General features: G+C 41.9%; 1 protein-coding gene across 7 annotated transcripts in view; it reads left to right on the forward strand.

Annotated features, from left to right (window-relative positions):
• The window catches only part of atxn2 (ataxin 2), a 203,780-nt gene that overhangs the window by 51,163 nt on the left and 131,627 nt on the right, over positions 1-20,990 (forward strand). For all 7 annotated transcript variants that reach the window (XM_060906876.1, XM_060906877.1, XM_060906882.1 and 4 more), the window contains 2 exons: positions 19,671-19,704; positions 19,836-19,895. In XM_060906876.1, the coding sequence (XP_060762859.1) occupies positions 19,671-19,704; positions 19,836-19,895 (94 nt within the window). The remainder of the gene's footprint in view (positions 1-19,670; positions 19,705-19,835; positions 19,896-20,990) is intronic.

Consider the following 20,990-nt stretch of genomic DNA (forward strand, 5'->3'; position numbering starts at 1 on the left):
CCTATACAAAATCAGCGATTGCACGAACTGAGTCAGCGCTGTAAACCGGAACCAGGAAATCTTCCCGCCAGCAGTGTTGCCAGATACTGCTGATGTTTTCCAGCCCAAAATATGTTCAAAACCTGCCAAAACGCACTTAAAACCGCCCAATCTGGCAACACAACCGAAACTAGAAAATCTTCCCGGAAGTTCCTTTCAGCACCGAGATGTCGCCTGGGATTGGTTGGCGAGTGCGTGACGTTATTGTTTTCTTTACCCTTAGGCAGCCTCTCACGTTACTGCCTGAGGGACAGGGAGAAAACCACCAGAAAATGTTTTAAACACGAAACGAACGCAAGTTGGAAGATGACCATAAAATACTCGATAGTTACGATATAATAATTATGTATCGCGCACAGAATTTTCGGCAATATATCGAGTATATTCGATATATCGCACAGCCCTACTCTGTAGTATGCTGCCTGGCACTGTAACATAACTACATGGTCACGTGGTCCAGCTCAGCCAATCGGAGTGCGAGAATCGATCAACAAATATGGCGTTTCTTCTAGTCATGACTCAAATCAATGACAATTTCGTGGTGAAATAATTGGTTTTGCAGCAAATTATGGGCAGCAGAGACTATACAAATCACTTGAACATTGAAAGGCAAGTTATTTCTGGGCTCGAGTAGCTGGCGCAGACCATCTGTGTAGCTGGAGAAAACCACCGGTCGCTGGTGCTTCTGGACATGAATTAGCGATTTCACACACGCCTCAGATGTGGTTGTATGAAAAGTTCTGCGGTTTCCTCAAATGGGAAATCCTCAATGGCTGTCTTGGCGTAGCTTAGACAAACAAGGCGGTCCAATGTACAGATGCTAAGTCGGTTGTGGAGGCCAACCTTTATTCTGTTGCAACAGCTGAACCTGGCTGTAGTTTGAAACAAGGCCTATGGTTGGTTGCTGTGCCACGCTCTGGCCAACGGGAGTGTGCTATCGGTTCTAAGTAGCAAATCACGTCCCACTTCAGAAATGAGGGAGAGCAAACATTGTACCAGAGAAACATGCATGTGGGATGTAGATTTGTGTGTTTTGGGGTCCCCACTCATCCACTGGCGTTTATTTTGATGTGCCAGTGCAACTAATGTTGCTCGTTTTAGTTTCATAATTTTCTCCTAATAGGAATCTTGAAGCCCATCATTGCAGAAAATTGCCCATTGACTTCTAACATTGGCCCTCGAAAAGACGAGTCAACAGATAATATGGAGTGTTGGAGCCTTAATAATCCTTAGACGCTATTTAAAATCTGGTTTCATTAGTGAATATTTAAATGTATTATAAACATCTATTGCCAAGGCAACATTTATTAGTTGGACTAAATAATTTTAATGTGTGGGAAAGCCATCTTGTGTGAGGTCAGGTTTTAAAATGAGTTTCTTAAATTGGCTTCTACTTGCAAGTAAATAACAAGTGTGTTTCTGTGGGTGACGCCCACTGAGCCACAAGTGCCACCACTATGCAGATGCAAAATGATGCTGTAAAGCCAGAGTATGCTTCTGTGCTGGTGTGTTTGTGTCATGATGCAGAGACAGGGTTTATACTGTAGGCAAGTGTAGTAGAGGTGTGAGAAAAGGCTACCATGCACACCTTCAAAATCCTAACATCACGTCATTCGTGTCCACAATGTTGTCCATCAGCAAGCCTTCAGATGAACACTGTGGCTGTAAGATAAGACGTAGTGCTTCCATGGCCTTTATCAAGGGTGTCCGAGGGTGTTCATCTAGGTCAGGGGTGGCCAACCAGTTGGAGACCAAGAGCCACATTTTTTACTGTATTACCGCAAAGAGCCACATCATACACATGGGCGCACGAACATCACCCATCCCTTCCTCTCTCTCACTCACACACACACACACACACACACACACACACCTCTGCTCAGCCAGATTAATAGTAAATGTCACACACCAACATATTTACTCCTACAGTACTAAGACCACAGGCTGAGGCCAGTCATTTTTAACAATGAACATTGTGTGCACTTACTATGCATGCTGCTTAGTGGGACTCATGGCATTACCAAAAAAAAAGCCACACCATACACATGACCGCACATGAACATCGCCCCCCCCCCCCCCCCCCCCCCACAGACACACATGCACAAGCACGCACCTCTGCTCAGCCAGATTAATAGTAAATGTCACACGCCAACATGAGAGAAATTTACTCCTTCAGTCAGTACTAATACCACAGGCCAGTCATTTACAGCAATCAATATTGTATGCACTTACTATGCATGTTGCTTAGTGGGACTTCTGACATTCCTTGCCTTGAACAATCCTCTTCAAATCTGGCTTGTATTCCGTCGTTGCCACTTGAAGCAGTTCTTTCACATGGGTTTCAGTCAGAACAGAACGATGCTTTGACTTCACGTGTTTCATGGTAGAGAACACAGACTCGCAGACGTATGTTGACCCAAACATTGACAGTATCTTAAGCGCAGCCCGTTTCACATTCGGGTATTTTTCCAATGGCACACTTTTCCAAAACTCAATGGTGCCTTCCCTCAAAACAGGTTTCAGTTGGTCTTCCTCACGAAGATCGATCATCTCCAACTCAGCCGCAGCCTCATCTGTGACAAGCGGGGCTTTCAAACAGTCCATCTCTGCATTGAATGGGTCGACGAGGAACGTAACCTGTGGCCTTTTCAGTTGTATATCACGGAACCGGGTTACAAAGCTTTCGTGCAGGTTTTCAATTAGTGTTGCATATCTGGCTCCTTGCTTATTCAGGGAGGCGGGAAGCTTTGAAATGAGCTAATGACAACTGACATATAAGGCAGAATGGCTTGCCATTACGTTCAGCAAAAAAGTATAAACTCTCCCACTCTGTTAAAAATGTCCTATGTTCGTCTTCATATTTTCGTTTTGCTGTGCATTTTTTCATTGCCATTTTGAGAGGCTACTTGACACAAGATACACCTTGCCCAAAAACTTAGCGATTATCTCACGCACATGCGCATTTGACATGATCTGAAAATACCGTAATATACCCAAGCAAAGCGAAGATGCATTTGACGAAAATACCATACTGAACTCAAGCAAAGCGCACATGCACATTAAAAAAAAAACCCCACAAACACAAACTTCGATATGAACGTAAGAGCCGCATGACACCGGGCAAAGAGCCGCATGCGGCTCGCGAGCCGCGGGTTGGCCACCCAAGATCTAGGTTTTCATATTCTATCCCATAATAGGCAAATTTTGCATGAAAGCTGACACCTGTTCAACTGCCTCATGTTCACAAATGAACAAAATGTGGATGCCTCTGACCATAGGTCACGTTAACCGACAGTTGTCCGTCATTGACGGATTTTCTTTTAGCTATGACGGAAAAATCTGAAGGCCGTCGGTCATTTTGACGGATGTTTACCGTTACCATTACCTATAACAATAATAGCCTCATAATAACAATAATAAAACATAATGAAACACACAATTGAAATGATTGGCAAGTTGTGGCAGAGTTTTCTTACATACAGTATACATAGTCTTCACTGCCGTCACTTTCAATCTGAGCCGACGTTGCGGCAGTCTTGATGTTCAGTGCATAGGCTACTCATGTATACGTTGTAGCCACTGCGCAAGGCTGTTCCCCCCCCCATCGCGCTCCTGACCGCACTCTGACTTTTCTAACCACTAGCACAGTGAGATGTATTAATGTTTCCCTTCTCTGCAGAAGACACGTCATTTTTGCTATTAAAAAAAGAGCTGCATTGGGTTGGTTGTGTCGTTTCCCTGCCTATACAATAGTGCTCATTTAGGCTAGTTGTTTTCTTGTTTTTAAAATGAAACAAATGTCGATTTATTGTATTCTTCCCCAGCAAGCTTAGGAACATCACTGCTCGAATATCTGCTAAACTATCATTTTAATGAGAGCACGGGTAGACAAACTAACATTTAAACATAACTTCGTTTTATTTAAGACCTTCCGTGTCGGGTTCCAGGCACCGCCGAGCCGAGACGTGGGGTGCAGCTGCACCACTGGTGCAGAAAGACCGCATGCTGCAGGATTTCCTCCCTATGAAGAGAGTACTAGCAGGGTTGGGAAATCCAACTTTCAGAGGCTCTTGCCAGCGTCTGATCACTTCCCTGGGAGAAATGTTTCCCGACTTCAGAACTTTGGCTGAAGTGGCGCTGGTTATTCCAGTCTCCAGTGTCACAGCAGAGCGCGGGTTCAGCCTTCAGAATAAAATTAAAACGTCAATGAGAAGTTGTCTGTCCGAGGCAAAGACGCAAAATTTAATGACAATTGCCTCGGCAGCAGTCTCCATTGACTACTTTGATTATGCACAAGCGAGCTCCCAATTTAAATCCATGCGGGCCAGAAGGAAGGTTTGAGCTCACACAAACAGGTCAAATTAGATTGTCACTTAAATCGTTGTAGTGGACTGTTCATATTTTAACTGCAATTGTCTTGCTACGTTATAAAATAACATTGTTCATATGCCCGTTAAGGCACAACAGCTGCAGTGTTTTTAGCGGAGGGAAAATGGGTTCACAAGTGACCGAACGTCAGAATCTCTGTTCATCTTTTTGCATCATAAATACATAAATAAATGATTAAATAATACAAGCTTGTTCTGTGAATTAATTTTTAAATGAAAATGAGTCCATGAAAACACAAGTTATTAAATATATAGCATTTATAGCCTATATACATTGTCATTTAAAAGTTAAAATAAAATGACAGATAATAATGGACAATGACGGAATTTTTACGACCCTGTCCGTCAAAATGACGGACAATGAAAAAGTCTAACGTAACCACTGCCTCTGACACAGTGATGCAAACTCTCCAATAAAGCTAGACAGTGACTGATGTAAGAGCACTCATTACCGGTACCGATGTCCGAGTGTTATCTAGCAAGTTTGTGAACATCACTTTGATGTAGCTAGCAGCTAGGCCTCCATCGAAGTGGACTGACTTGGCTTATGACCCCCCACTCTGTCTGTCCCTCTGAGTTGCATGTTGATCCTGAGATTGAGATGCTGATGACTTCTGCTCCTTGGACCTGCCTGATCCATCCTGATGCCCTACGTCTGGCTGGAGTATCATCGCATTGCTCCTGTGGAGGATGGCCCCATATGGACAGTTGAACATCGCACTTGGAAGATGGCTCTGGACACTTACAGTAATGCTTTTATGGCTGAGGACTACAGTTAATTTGCTAACTCTAGGACTGCAGTTGTAATGAACAGTTTTGGACTCAAGTTTTATCAATGAACAGTTTATAACTTCAACAAAACAGACTTCATGTTAAAATTATAATGAATTTCCTGGTTTCACAGTTATTTGTGACTATAGAGGACACTGTTATAGAAGCAAGGTATTTATAATCCCATTGTCTGTTATCACCCAAATGATGATGGGTTCCCTTTTGAGTCTGGTTCCTCTCGAGGTTTCTTCCTCATGTCGTCTGAGGGAGTTTTTCCTTGCCACTGTCGCCACAGGCTTGCTCATTGGAGCTAGATTAGGGATAAAATTAGCTCATGTTTAAAGTCTTTAAATTTCTGTAAAGCTGCTTTGCAACAGTGTATATTGTTAAAAGCACTATAAAATTAAATTTGACTTGATCACAAGCTAGCGAGTCAACAACTTTAAGGAGGCCAATCATCAAGCAAGTGAAACAAAACTACATATAAATATAGCCACAAGCGGCAATGAGGGGCCCTCGCGCCTCTGGTTCCACGACCTGTCACATGTGGTCATTATACAGTACACGCGCATCAAAGATCTCATCTCATCTCTAGCTGCTTTATCCTGTTCCACAGGGTCGCAGGCAAGCTGGAGTCCATCCCAGCTGACTACGGGCGAAAGGCAGGGTACACCCTGGACAAGTTGCCAGGTCATCACAGGACTGACACATAGACACAGACAACCATTCACACTCACATTCACACCTACTGTCAATTTAGAGTCACCAGTTAACCTAACCTGCATGTCTTTTGGACTGTGAGCACCCGGAGGAAACCCATGCGGACACGGGGAGAACATGCAAACTTCGCATCAAAGATATGTGACGAAAGCCTGGGTATCTGATGTGCCAGTAAAAATTAATTCATGTGCAGGTGTTGTTGCCATTGTTGCTCTATTATTATTATTATTATTATTATTATTATTATTTGTTGTGATAGTAGCAGTTTGTACGAGTAATAATTTAGGCCTGGGCTTCTCAAAGGGTTGCACAAGAAAACGGGGGGGAATGGTATACGTGAATGACATTTCAATGGTTATTCATGTATATTTTAGAATTTAGCATTGATTTCTCCTTTGTGATGTATAAATGAGAGCTTTATATTGCACAAATAAAGCCATTTGGTGAAACTTTGAAGAAGAGTGTACCAATTTAACATTTACCTAATTGGCATAATTAATACAAATTAAATGCTAATTTGCATATTTTTTTGCTGATTTTTAAAGTTTTTACTCATTTGTTAATTAGGCCCATTTTGGACCATGTTATCCTAATGTATACAGTATAATTACGGCAGTTTTTGAAAAAAATTAAGCTATTTTTTCAGTCTTTGAAAAATCGTTCAAGAACGAATAAACATGTTTTAATTCTGTAAAACATATGCTGTTTAGCATTCAATTCTAAATTCAGTGAGAGAATTTGAATTTTCACCTGATATGCCTACTGATTATTCCCAATAACAAAAAAAAAAATATAGCTGCAATGGTATATAGTATACAGATGGTATATATGGCGCCTCCGGTTCTGCGAGCTGTCTCACATTATCGTACAATGTCCACGCATCTGAGATGTGATACAAAAGCCTGGGTATCTGATGGATGTGCCACCAGTGATGAGCGTTTAGGCAATGGAGTCATTACTGTCCAGGTCCAAATGGTGGCACTATACCAGAGGGTGTCTTTGGGCATGGGGATATCTTCAGAACCACAATGTCCTATAACCTGTGAAGTTTGAGCCATATCAGGCAATGCATGGTGAATTTATGACTCGCTTCCTGTTTGCGTGACGTACAAATTTATTGGATCGCCATTTCAACGTCTTGTGAGATTGCAAATCCTGTCGCAAGTCAATTGGCTAAAACTATTGTACATTTCAGTTTTGTTCATCTTGGGGCACCCTACACACCTACAAAATTTGACATGGATAGGTGAAACTATGTATCAGTCAGGAGTCTCAATGGCATATGGGGGCACTATGGACAGGGCTCGTCATTAACTTTTAAACCCACTTGCCTTGCCAATATTATCACTTGCTGCCTATTTTGCGAGTACTACCCCCCCCAATTAATTAATTAATTAATTAATTAATTAATTATTAGGAAAACCATAGGATAGTTGTGAAATGCAACATAAAACAGTGTGCGAAATACTTTTTTGAGCCGGGTTGTCCAGTGTGCAACCTGGCTCAAAAACTAGGTTGCACATCAAACTTTCAGGTTGCTCCACCTACAAGTGACTTTTTCCAAATTAAGTACATACATTACCTAACAACTTTTAACAACCTCACTAATAGCCTTTAACTAAAAACCTTTAACAATGTTACCTTTAACAAGTTACAAGTCTTCTGATTCTGAAGAGGTATAGTCTGGAGACTGATCGGGTTCCCTGCGCCTCCTCCCATACGGTGCAGTCCTTGGCCTGCATGTGGTAAAATTAAACCATGCTAAGAAAATTACGCGGAGATATGATGATAGGGTTTATTTTCAAATGTATTTCGGAATCACCTGGCTCTTGTATGATTTAAAATGAATTTTGACGGGAAATAACGAACCTGACACGGCAGTTCTGAGATTCTCTTTCTTTTCTCAGCAGCCGTGTGTGTATCGGAGGCCTCGTGAACCGCAACACTGGTGATTTTCATAGTTTTACAACCATCGACAAAGGAGGTTTTTCCCCTTGGTGCAAACTGTAAACAGACGTCACACACCATCTTCTCACCGTCTTCATTAGGGGTGTGCAAAAATATCGATACAGCGATATATCGCGATACTTTGTCTTCCGATTCAATATCGATACTCAAAATTTGAATATCGATATTTTTTCAAATAATAAAATCATGTTTCAGACGGGTTGTAAATCCAGTACGACTTCCGCACCTCCGCTCCGCGAGGTGTTGCTGTGCCGCTACCTCACTGCAAGGCACTCTTCGTCTTCTCTTTTTTTCCCCGGCGGTTGCAGTGAGGGGAAAAAAAAAAAAAAACAGGCAAGCATGGCTGTTAACATTAACCTAGAGACGCCGCCGAACTTTAAGGCAGATGTTTAGAGGCACTTTGGATTCCAAAGGAAAGGAGAAAAAAAAAAAGTGAGCCGGACAAAGAGAATGCACTTTGCAAAACCTGTTTCGCTCCAATTAAATTAAGCAGGGATGCAAACAGCGCGCCTTTTGGCGGATGGCGCCTTTTTCACGGCTGAATCGCGCAGATCTGAATTTTTTTTTTTTACGGGGGGCGTTGGAGTGTCTGATTATAATTTCAAAGTAAATTCTGTATTAAAATTACTAAATAAGCAAATCCGTTACAGTCCATGAAACAGGAAGTATAAGGATGAGGAAAAAACAGTTTAAATCGGGAAGTTGCGCACATTTGTGCAGCCTGAGCGGCAGGACTGCGCAAATGTGCGCAGCTTCCCGATTTAAAATGTTTTTTCCTTATACTTCCTGTTTCATGGACTGTAACGGATTTGCTTATTTAGTAATTTTAATACAGAATTTACTTTGAAATTATAATCAGACACTCCAACACGCCCCCCCCCCCCCCCCAAAAAAAAAAAAATCGGATCTGCGCGATTCAGCCGTGAAAAAGGCGCCATCCGCCAAAAGGCGCGCTGTTTGCATCCCTGATTAAGATGCTCCAATTAAGATGCCCACTGCACTTTTCAGTGTGTTTCAGACAGTGTGTTGTTCCTGCAAAATAAGCACAAGTTAAATGTTCTCAGGTATATGTTCTCAAGTTTACAAAGAACAAATTGATTCAGTGTTAGCACTGAAATGTATGTGCAGTCTGCAGTGCAAGTTTTAAGTTTTCATAAAACAATTTGATTCTGCTTGTTAAGCAGCACTGATGTGTCCATGCTTACAGAAAAGTTGATAATACTAGCACAGAAATGGGAATTTTCTGTATGTTGTAGTGAAGCAACTCTTGGTTTTGCCAGCAGTAGAATAGAGAAATATATGTCTGGCAAGAGTGTGTAGTTATGTATGTGAAATGTAACTTTACAGTGGTCAATAAATTCTGATTTTCTTCAGTGACACAGATATTGTGATGTGGTTGAAATTTCTTGCAATATATCGATTATCGCAGAATCGCTGTACCGTGATAATATCGTTATCGTGGGCAAAATATCGCCATAGTATCGTATCGTGAGGTATCTGGTGATACCCAGCCCTAGTCTTCATCAATGATGTGACGAAGCCATTTTTCTTGAAAAGCATAGCTATAGACACGTTTTCGCTTGGATCTGGGAGGCTTGAGCTCGTGATCGGTGTCGGCGTCTGACTCCACCGCTGCCTCTTGTCCTTGTCCCTCAACGCTTGGAGTAGGAGCAACAGTTTCCGCGTTGTCATCATCATCTTGACTGGTTGACGCCTTGGCGAAATACTTGAATAGGGTATTTTGTCCAGTCCCTGCCATGTTTACAAGCGACAAGTGCTCCCAAAACTTTTCCAGAAAATTCGATACCGAGGCTTGGGAGTTCAGAAGTTTCCGTTTATTGTATACAACCAATCACGGGCATATTTTGAGTTCTCGGGAAACATCGCAGTTTCCCGGGTTATTTGTCAAGTTTCGCGCTTCTTGGTGATTGACTTGGCGTTACCGCTTGTTGGCGCCGCTGCTGGCTGTGATTGGTGGCCAGTTAATTGAATTTACCACGTAAGCGGGCACGCCTAGTCCAGGTGCCACATCTGAGGGCTGCCACCAGGGCTGCTGCCATGGTAACGGCACGTATAGCGGCACTTCCCATGCGGGTCGTGTTACGTGTCCAAGTCTTGTAGTTCCCAACTTGCTGCTGTACAGCTAATAGGCAGGGGAAAAGCGGTGTCCCTACTGCAAAATTTCAGGTAGCGCACTGCGCTACCTGGGTTTAAAATTGCGTTGCGCCAGGCAAAATATGGTTGCGCAGCGCAACTGCACAACCGGGTATTTCGCACGCTGTAAAATGAAGATCACACATTGAGTTGAAGTTTGGTTATTGGTTAAGTTTATTATTAAATTTGGTTATTGGTTACTTTTTACTTGTAATGGACAATAACAATTTTATCCAAAAGTTTTTCCTGCCTTAGTCGATTTATTTCCATTTCACATGCATGCAGCTGTTGTAAAGTTCCGTGTGTTCGTGTAGGACTCTCTCAGACTGCAGTTTCATTACTCAATAATGTAGAAATCATAAAATTTAAATCTATAACAGTTTGTATGAAGAAATCAATAGGGTGCCAAGACTTTTTTGAACAGTACTGTGTTCGAGAATATATTGGTTATATCATACACCTCTAGGTTTATAAAAAAAAAAAAACCTGCGTTGCGTCATGACAGACAAGATAATGCTTGAGTTTAAAATTGTTTAGTGTGTAGGCAACCTGTAACTGAATCAGTGCAGTCAGTCTCATGACGCAGTGCGGGTGGTTTTTTTTTTTTTTTTTTTTTAAATAAACCTAGAGGTGGATGATATATATATTTTGCACAGGACTGTGTTTCTCTGATAACAGAAAGCTCCAGCTCTCTCTGCTCTTAATCTGTTCTGTTCTTTCAAGTTTTATCACGCATGTCACTCCTTGTTGAGTTTTTTTATGCCCGAGTTGTTTGAAACCAATCTGGGTTTTCTGTGTCAAGTAAGGAAGCGGCTTCACCTGTAAAGAAAATCAAACACTTACATGAAGGAGCTAACTTGAATGCGAGCAGAAAAAAAATTAAATGAGATTCTTAAGCAAACTCTTCCATACCCACTTCTGACTTTTGCTTTTTTTTAAAAATACATTTTAAATACAATCATGAATTTCTCTGGAGTTTTCAGGCTGAGCTCCTCTCTTCATATTCTTTAACCACCCTGTTCTTGAAGCATTTGCATCTATTTGTTAACATTTTTCTTGATAGCGGGGAGACGGTAAATTCTTTTATCTATTTGAACAAGCAAAAAGGCACAAAAATTAACCATGTTGCTTGCATGAGAGACGGTGTCTGTCTGACCCCAGCTGTAATTATCACGTGATGTGTGACAACATGCACAAGGGGTCTATAAACAGTATGCGTACAACAGCAGGGGTATATAAAATAACTTGCAAAGCAGTAAATGAAACCGAGACTAAGAAAACGGCCAAGACCTAATGGCAGATATGTAGTGAGGGACTTTTATTTCAGTTCCTAAAAAAAAAAAGATCAAAAAGCCTTAATTTTTGTGGTGCTAGTTCGTAATATATGCTTGTTCCAACTTGCCTGTTCGGGCATGTCGGGGACATATCCCGTTTGCCTGAATGCATGTTTCACTTGCACTTGGGCAGTCTTAAATGTCGAGCCCTGTCGAGCCCTGGACACACCTGGGGTCAAGCCCCTATCGCTGAATAGCGGTGTGCATGACTGTGTGTACAGATTTCATGAGTTTTCGCCAATGGGAACCACCTCAAAAATGGCCAAGTGTTGAAGAAAAAGAAGACCAAATAATAAATATAGCCGCAAGCAGCGATGAGGGGCCCTCGCACCTCTGGGTCTGTGACCCGTCACATGTGCTCATCAAACAATGCACACGCATCTGAGATGTGAGACAAAAGCCTGGGTATCTGATGTATGCGCCACCAATGATAAGTTTTTCGGCAATAGAGTCATTACTGTCCAGGTCCAAATGGTGGTGCTATACCAGAGGGTGACTTTGGCCATGTGGACACCAGCAGAAGCATCTCATATCCTATAACATCTGATGTTTGAGCTATATCAGGCAATGCATGGTGAATTTATGGCACCTTTCCTGTTTATGTGGCATAACATTTAAACTTATTGTTTCGCCATTTCAACAGCTTTCAAGTTGTCATAATCCATTTGCAATTCAAAGTCAGCAACATCTTGACATCATGCACACCAAATATGGCATGAACACACCAAACTGCCTTGGAGGAGTACATCAAAATGTAACACGTCAAAATGCACAAAACCAAAAATGACACACTTGAGGATGGCTAATAGAATGTATATTACAATTTTGTTCATCTTGGGGCACCCTACATACCTATCAAATTTGACACAGATCGGTGAAACTATTTATTGGGGAGAAGTCTCAATGATGTGGGGGCACTATGGAGTCTCCTGGACACACCCGGGGCCAAGCCTCTATCCCTGAGTAGCAGTGGCCAGGACTGATGTGAGGACCAAATTTCATGAGTCAGAGTTTTTAGGCAATGGAGTCATTACCGTCCAGGTCCAAATGATGGTGCTATACCAGAGGGTCACTTTGGGCATGTGGATATCATCAGAACCATTATATTCTATAACCTCTGAGATTTTAGCCGTATCAGGCAATGAATGGTGAATTTATGACACGCTTCCTGTTTGCATGGCGTAACGTATAAATTTATTGGTTCGCCATTTCAACATCTTGCAAGGTATCGCAAATCCCTTTGTAATTTAAAATCGGCAATGTCTTGACATGACTTATACCGAATATGGCATGAATCCAACAAACCGCCTAGGAAGAGCACATCAAAATGTAACCCGTGTTTTTGCAATGGAGTTGTTGCTGTCTAAGTCCAAATGGTGGCGCTATACCAGAGGGTCACTTTGGGCCTGTGGATATCATCAGAACCATTATATCTTATAACCTCTGAAGTTTTAGCCATACAGTGTCAGACAATGCAGAGTGAATTTATGACACACTTCCTGTTTGCATGGCAAAACGCATAAAGTTATTGGTTCGCCATTTCAACTTCATGCAAGACCTCGCAAAGATATCGCACCTCCCATGCTTGGGCCCTAAATAACAAACAATCTGTACGAAAACAATGGGGCCTTGCAGCTCCAGAGCAGCGGCCTCTGGTGGACACCACCTCTGGTGCTCGGCCCCTAACAAAGCAAGCTAATGTAATATTATTTACTAGTTCAACAGAAAGAAGGCCATCTCAACTGTTTATCTTGTAGCCTTTTCTCTCTCTTCGCCCTCGCCAATAAGTAAAAGCCAGTCCATGATTTAGGCTACGTTTACATTATGTCGAATCAGCGGATCATCAGATTAACGTTCTTAAAACGATTCGCGTTTACACTAAAACCGTTAGCCGTGCACACAGCAACGCCAATACGCGGATACACTAATCACATGACTTTAGACGGCACGTAACATGATCCCAGTGCATTTCAGACGGCGCGTAACATGATCCCAGTGCATTTAGGGCATGCGCAAGGCTCACCACTTGCAAGTAGAAGGATGGCAAGCCGCGCAAGGCTCACCACTTGCAAGTAGAAGGATTGCAAGCCTAATACATGGATACGCTCGGCTCCGCAGGCATCCTGCGCTCCAAATCACTCCGCCCTGAACAGCGAGTGCCCTCTGGAGGGTGCGCACTCCGGCCCTGCGCAGCTCATACAGCGCGCGAGTGAAGTGCACAAGCCACGATTCGGGACTGAGCCGCTGTGTGTGTGATCCCAGCGCATATCACTTATTACTTGCAAGTGGAAGGATGGCAAGCCTAAAGACAATCATAACTACACAATGGGCAGTATTTGCATCAGTATTTGCAGCACACACGGACTGGCCAGCGGGAGTTTTCCCGGTGGGCCGGTGGTTCAGTGTGGGCCGGCGGAGAAAAAAAAAAAAAAACAGTTGCGCGCTGGCCTTTAATATGATAAGCAATGTTAACAGTTTCTTTAAGAAACTGTTAACATTGCTTATCATATTAAAGGCCAGCGCGCAACTGTAATAAGCAATGTTAACTGTAATAAGCAATGTTAACAGTTTCTTAAAGAAACTGTTAACATTGCTTATCATATTAAAGGCCAGCGCGCAACTGTTTTTTTTTTTTTGTTGTTTTTTTTTCTCCGCCGGCCCACACTGAACCACCGGGAAAACTCCCGCTACTCCCAATGGCCAGTCCGTGTGTGATTTGCAGTATTTTCATACTTTTATACTCTTTAATGAAAGGTGATACAAGGCGGAAGTCCGCGCCGTTTTTCAGCAGTCGCCTCACATGACCAACGCCAGCGAATCAGGAAGGTGGATGTCACAGTGACGTTGTCCAATGAGACGCCAGCTAGAGCTCAGCACAGCGTATTCGCGTATTCTCAATGTTTACACAGCACCGGAGCTGACACAATCTGGATTGAATACGTGGACGCTGGCGGATTCCCGTTTCCTGGCTTTTCCAGGGGGTTTAATGTAAACGGACAGTGCATCCGCGAAGAAAACGAGACAGATACGGTCTAATGTAAACGTAGCCTTACTCTTGCTTTGTCAGACCCCCCCCCCCCCCCCCCCCCCCCCCAGTTTCCTAGTATAGCATCTTGTTTAGTTTCTTCACCTAGACTGCTATAATGTCCATACTAGGAATACCGATTTGGCTGCTTATCATCAGTAATGTTGCTGCCTGATTTTTGGAAGCATTAAGCATTATGAAGTTCTCACAAGGCCCTAAAGTGTTCCAAAGTTCTCAAAAGAGGTCTCAGGGACAACCTACCAAAGTTACATCATGCTGTACCTGGTGAATTGGGCATGGACTCGGAATGGAAGACAAGCCATTCTCCCTATTACAAGTCAGAGTACCATGGAGTACTCTGTGCAGGTCTACCTGTGCAACATACCTGTGCAGGTCTGATCTCAGCCTTTGTCTGACTGGGAGATAGAAACTACGGTACATAAATAAAAAAAAAAATGACCCGCTCAGAAATACATCGACGCCAGGATTTGAACTGACATTGCAAAATCCGTTCCATTCTTGGACAGCGCTCTAGACTGCTCAGCCATGGAGGATTACATTTGGCCCTTTTCCACTACCCTTTTTCAGCTCACTTCAGCTCGCTTCAGCTCACTTCAGCCCGACACGGCTCGCGTTTCGACTACCAAAAACCAGCACGACTCAGCTCGTTTCAGCCCTGCTTAGCCCCTAAAACTCGCACCGTTTTGGAGTGGGGCTGAAGCGAGCCAAGCCGTGCCGAGTGAGGTTGGGGGTGTGAGCAGACACTCCCCTGTGCACTGATTGGTGAGGAGGAGTGTCCTCACATGCCCACACACGCCCTGCGAGCGCGCTGGGATCTGTAAACACCGCAAACCCGGAAGAAGAAGAATTACGAATTACGAGAATTTCTGAAGCCTTATGCGCCTCGCCTCATCTATACACTCTTGCCAGTATTGTTGTCGGTGACAACAAGCCACAGCACCAAGACCAGCAACACTAACGACTCCATGTCCTCCATGTTTATTGTTTACTATTCGGGTCGTGAGACTACCGCTTAAAAGATCACTGAATCAGTGACATACAGAGCATCGTGCACGAGTTCGCGGAGCGCAAGGCTCGCCCTTCAAATAATGCGCGCAGTAGGCTATTGATGTTTTATTATGAGCCATGTACAGTATGTCGCCTAATGTTTTTTTGTTTCTGAGTTACATGTTCGTTTGAAGGACTTAATGTACAAAATAACATAGTTGCACCCCGTAGTGTTGAAATTGGTAAACACAGTGCATTCAGTGAGGTTTGCACCGCCCTCCTTTTATTTCTGACTCTTCCTGTCACCGTTGCAACCTCTGAGCGCTCATTCGTATGCCCTTCAAATAATGCGCGCAGTATAGGCTATTGATGTTTTATTATGAGCCATGTACAGTATCCTAATGTTTTTTGTTTCTGAGTTACATGTTCGTTTGAAGGACTTGATGTACTAAATAACATATAGTTGCACCCGGTAGTGTTGAAATTGGTAAACACCGCAGTTGCGGACATTTTGTAGCCTAAAATGATGTTATGATAAGCTTTAATAAAGGGCCCGGTCATTTGCCCCGCCCCCGGCCCGGCTCTGACTTGTTCCGCCACTGTCACTGATGTCACTGTTTGCGCTGCTTAACGACATCACGTGACGTCCACCCACTTTCACTAACTCCACCCAATGTGTCCACCCACTTCCAGCCAGCACGGTTCAGCGCGGTTGTAGTCGAAATGCAACTCCAACAGCCCCGCTCAGCCCGACTCAGCTCGACTCGGCACGGCACGGCTCAGCCGCGTTTGTAGTGGAAAAGCGGCAATTGTGAACTGAGGTTATGTGACATGGCATGTCCGTACTCAGCAGCACCACACTGAGGCCCTGTCCACACGGCAACGGATTCAGGTGACTCCGATACAATTGCTTATCGTTTAGACCTGGCGTCCACACGGCACCGGCGTTTTGGGTGCCCAAAACGCAATCTTTTTGAGAACGGGTTCCAGAGTGGAAAGATCTGGCAACGCTGCCGTTGTGAAGTCGTCTGGATGAGTAAAACGGATTTGTTTACGATGACGTCACAACCACATGACTGTGAGTGCTTCACGCCAGGTAGAAGTGTAACGAATATCACCAGGAAAAAGCCTTACAGAGCACTAGTGAGAGTGAAACACGAGCTTGGATATTATTATTATTATTATTATTATTATTATTATTATGTTCAGTGTTAGTTCACAGTAGTAATGCAAGAAGCAGAATAGTGAAGCAAAAACATGCAATTGTACAAACACTGCAGCTCTACAGCAAAATATTCATTTATGAAATGGTCTGATTCTTAACACCAGTAGTGCCAATGATCTCATTGCGATGCGATGCGAGTTGTCAACAAATCCTATAACTTGGTTCATGAAACGCGCTTACAAAATATTTTCACTGTGAATATTTATTGTGTAATGGTGCAAAGTGAGAGAGAGAGAATAGCCCTTAGGGCAGAGTCAATCCCACCAGCAAAACTAGGGGGAAAAAAGAGCGATCTCACCTCTTCAGATGATGGTTTAAGTCCTAGAATACATTCCTCAAAAAAGCAAATTAATCCATCAACGTGTATCATTCAATTTATTCCGGACCATTAAAGACGCCGCCTTCCGCGTACGTCATCCTCGCCGCCATATTGGAGAATAAAGATTAGTTGCGTTTATCTGTACCAACAGGTTTACCGTCCAAACGAGATCACATGGGATTACCTTTCACAGGTGAGAAACAACAAATTAATCCATCAACGTGTAGTATTCAATTTATTCCGGACCATTAAAGACACCGCCTTCCGCATACGTCATCCTCGCCGCCATATTGGAAAGGTCAAAGCGGAGAATAAAGATTAGCTGCGTTTAACTGTACCAACAGGTTTACCGTCCAAACGAGATCACATGGGATTACCTTTCACAGGTGAGACTGGAAAAATACTTTCCATTGTATTTGGTCATTATAATGTAATTTTCCGAACAGATTTTCCTGACTTTGTGGCTAATATGAAGTCTCGCGCATAATAGTTTATGCGCATGCGTCCTTACTTCTTCTATTCCCATACGAAAAAGAACAGTAAAGAACTTATAAGAGTTTACCACTGTCTTGGTAGTAAATCCTTATAAATATAAGGATAAATCCTTATAAGGATTTATAAATAAATATATATGCCATGTATGATTTACTCCTGAAAGTGGCCCATTTTGCATTTTCCTCATACAATTTTTTTTATGAAAATCTAGTATGTATGAAGTGAACATTGTGCATGGTTTTTACAGATAATGTGTATGATGAATTACACCGTCTTTGTATGCTTCATGTAATGTTTGTAGTTTTAAATTATATTTTACAGTTTAAAATGTATATGCCTTTTATATGGATATAAAAGGCATATACATTTTAAACTGTAAAATATAATTTAAAACTACAAACATTACGTGAAGCATACAAAGACAGTGTAATTCATCATACACATTATCTGTAAAAACCATGCACAATGTTCACTTCATACATACTAGATTTTCATTAAAAATTTGTATGAGGAAAATGCAAAATGGGCCACTTTCAGGAGTAAATCATACATGGCATATTTATTTATAAATCCTTATAAGGATTTACTACTAAGACAGTGGTAAACTCTTATAAGTTCTTTACTGTACTTTTTCGTATGGGTTGTTCTGGTGTCTCCGAAGGGACCGTCTTACAGCGCCCCTAGAGGTGTGGCATGTGTATTGCATCGTTTTCAGCAAGCGTTGCGTTGCCATATGGACCTGATATTTTACTGATCGTTGCCCATTTGGACGCGATATATTTTTAAATAACATCTCGTTGCCGTTGTCGTGTGGATGTAGCCTGAGACTGTGGAATCGCTGCCTGAAGCTGGTACACCAATTACAGTCTAAAACATGCTCAAACTTGGTTAAACATACAGACAGCAGCCTCTATAGGCTTTAGCTAAAGGCTGAGCCAATAAAAATAATTTTGAAGCTGATATTTTAAGATAAAATTCCTACCTAATGTTGCTTTAACCTTTAGCCAGCTAGTTTACTACTGTGGATCCCTGTTTATGCCGCAGAGTCAAGTCAATTTAGTTGGATAGTGCTTTTAACAATAGACATTTTCACAAATCGGCTTTATAGAAAAATAATTTTAAACCTATATTAATTCATAGGTTTAAAATTATTTTTCTATAAAGCTGATTTGTGAAAATGTCTATTGTCTAAATGTCTGTTTTATTCCTAATGAACAAGCCTGAGGTGACGGTGGTGAGGAAAAACTCCCTGAGACGACATGAGTAAGAAACCTGGAGAGGAACTAGACTCAAAAGGGAACCCATTCTCATCTGGGTGATAACAGATAGCATGATTATAAATAACTCACTTCTGTAACTGTGTCCTATATATTCATAAAGTGCAACTGTGTAACTAGGAAATTCATTATAGTTTTAACATGATGTCTATTTTGTTGAAGTTATCAACTGTTTACCGCCAACAATGAGCAGTTAAGTTCAACAAAATACACTTCATTCAGTTTTGACTTGAGTGCAAAACTGTTTTAGAGCTGCAGTCCTAAACTTATCATGGCAATTGTAGCCCTAAGCCATTCTAGCAAAACTGTAAGTGTCCAGAGCCATCTTCTAAGTGTATCTTTAGACTGTCCATATGGGGCCGTCCTCCACAGGAGCAAAGTGCTAAGGACCTCAGCCAGAAGTAGAGCATCACAATGGCTCAATTGTTAATCTGCAATAATTTGTGATTTTAGATAAAGCAGTAAAAGCACAATTCCATTACTGACTATTGAACCCAGAAAAATGGTGAATATGGAAATGAGGACACCATATTGATAACATCAGGTTTAATATTTTTTGTTTTCAGCAACATTTTCATGGCTCAACATTAAAACTATGTCTGATCTGTTTAAACCATGTCTATAAAGTAGTAAGTAAATTGTAAGTAATTGACATTCTCCTGAAAATATATTATCTCATATGTTTTGGTGCCTTCGTTAGTTAACCTGCTAAATATCTGAGGCCAAAAGTGTGACAGACCTGAATGTTTGCCTTTTTGATGTGATACGCCAGCTGCCACATTGACGATGCTATAAGAGCTTTTAATATTGAAGTCTTGACATCTATGCGAGACATTGTGTTTTTTATGACCTTGTAAAAAATGAGATGTGAAATATGCTGCTATTTAAAGGTATTGATTAGTTCTTAGGTTAAAGGGTTTTTTTTTGTGTGTGTTGGTTTTGTGCAGGGGACGCAACAGCGCCAAAGTTCCCTCCACATCAGTAAGTCCAAAGTTGTGTGTGGTGCCTCCCCCCCAAAAAAAATTCTGCACGGAGTTACACTTATTAAAAGTAAATACAGTGTATTCATGGTAGCATGGACTGCAGCACTCATCATTTTGCTCTGTTTTTAGGTCGTGTTCAGTGGAGTTTATGCAAATATGAGGATGGTTCACGTCTTAACTTCAGTGGTGGTATGTTTAAAAAGAGAGCTGTTTTTTTTTTCAGATGGATTTCTTGTTAACAATTGTCATCGTGACCAGGTTGTAATTGATTCCTAGTTTGAGAGATTTAGATATTTGAGAAACCTCAGCATTATTACTGGAGCTCTGTAGTCTAATACTTAGGCACTGCCTAAAAGTGGAGCTCCTGATGAGTGTAAAATACATTAGTAAATAATCCCACATTTTTTTTTAAAGTAAATTAAAAAGTGCTTGATAAAAATCCATGTATCTTATGTAAATAAAGATGCAAATTTTGTTGTCCTGTGGTCAAGTGTTTTGAGATGTTACTTGCACTTATGACATGGTACCCTGTGGTGGTACACATGCGTCGTTCATATGTGCATACGGATGTCGTAGGGTTGCAGAAGCCATCAAAAATCAGGTTGATGCATTACCATATTCTCTTAAGTGTGGTGCTTCGCTCTGCACATTTTGCACATGGAGCTCTGCTACTCCACCGTGAGGAGGGGAGTTAATTATGGTGCGAAATCAGACTGGTACCAAAATTCAAAAAAGTGCTTATTTAAGGAGTTAAAGGCATTTTTGAGACAAAGTCGGCAAACAGTCTTATTTTGTCAATTTGGGTGTGCCGAATTCAAATCTGCAATATGCCGAGCTCTATCTGACCTCTGTTGACCTCTAGAGGTCATTGAACTTTGGGCCTGTAAACGTCTCAGCTGAACCCAGTTTCTCAGCTTTCTAAGGAATGAAAAGTACTAAAATGATTAATGAAGTTAGCAAATGGCCTTGTTTGTTAAATGTTTGGGTGCTGAATTCATTTTTCATTTGTAAAACGACATATGACCTCTGATAACCTCAAGGTCATTAAACTTGGCCTATAGGCCTATGCATTTAACGGCATTTTTAAACTGACTTTACTCCCCCAAAAAGAATATGAACAGACAAAAAACAAATAGAAAGGAACAAATACAGCATTAAATGCCAGTCCATGTACATGTGACTTACTTTTCACAATGAGAATGCCTAGGCGATCACCTTACATAACATTGCATTACATTTAGCGGTTATTGTTTATACAAAGCTACTGAAAAAAGGAAAGATTCA

Source organism: Neoarius graeffei, chromosome 24 (genome assembly GCF_027579695.1).
Source record: "Neoarius graeffei isolate fNeoGra1 chromosome 24, fNeoGra1.pri, whole genome shotgun sequence".
In the NCBI taxonomy this organism is placed as follows: domain Eukaryota; kingdom Metazoa; phylum Chordata; class Actinopteri; order Siluriformes; family Ariidae; genus Neoarius; species Neoarius graeffei.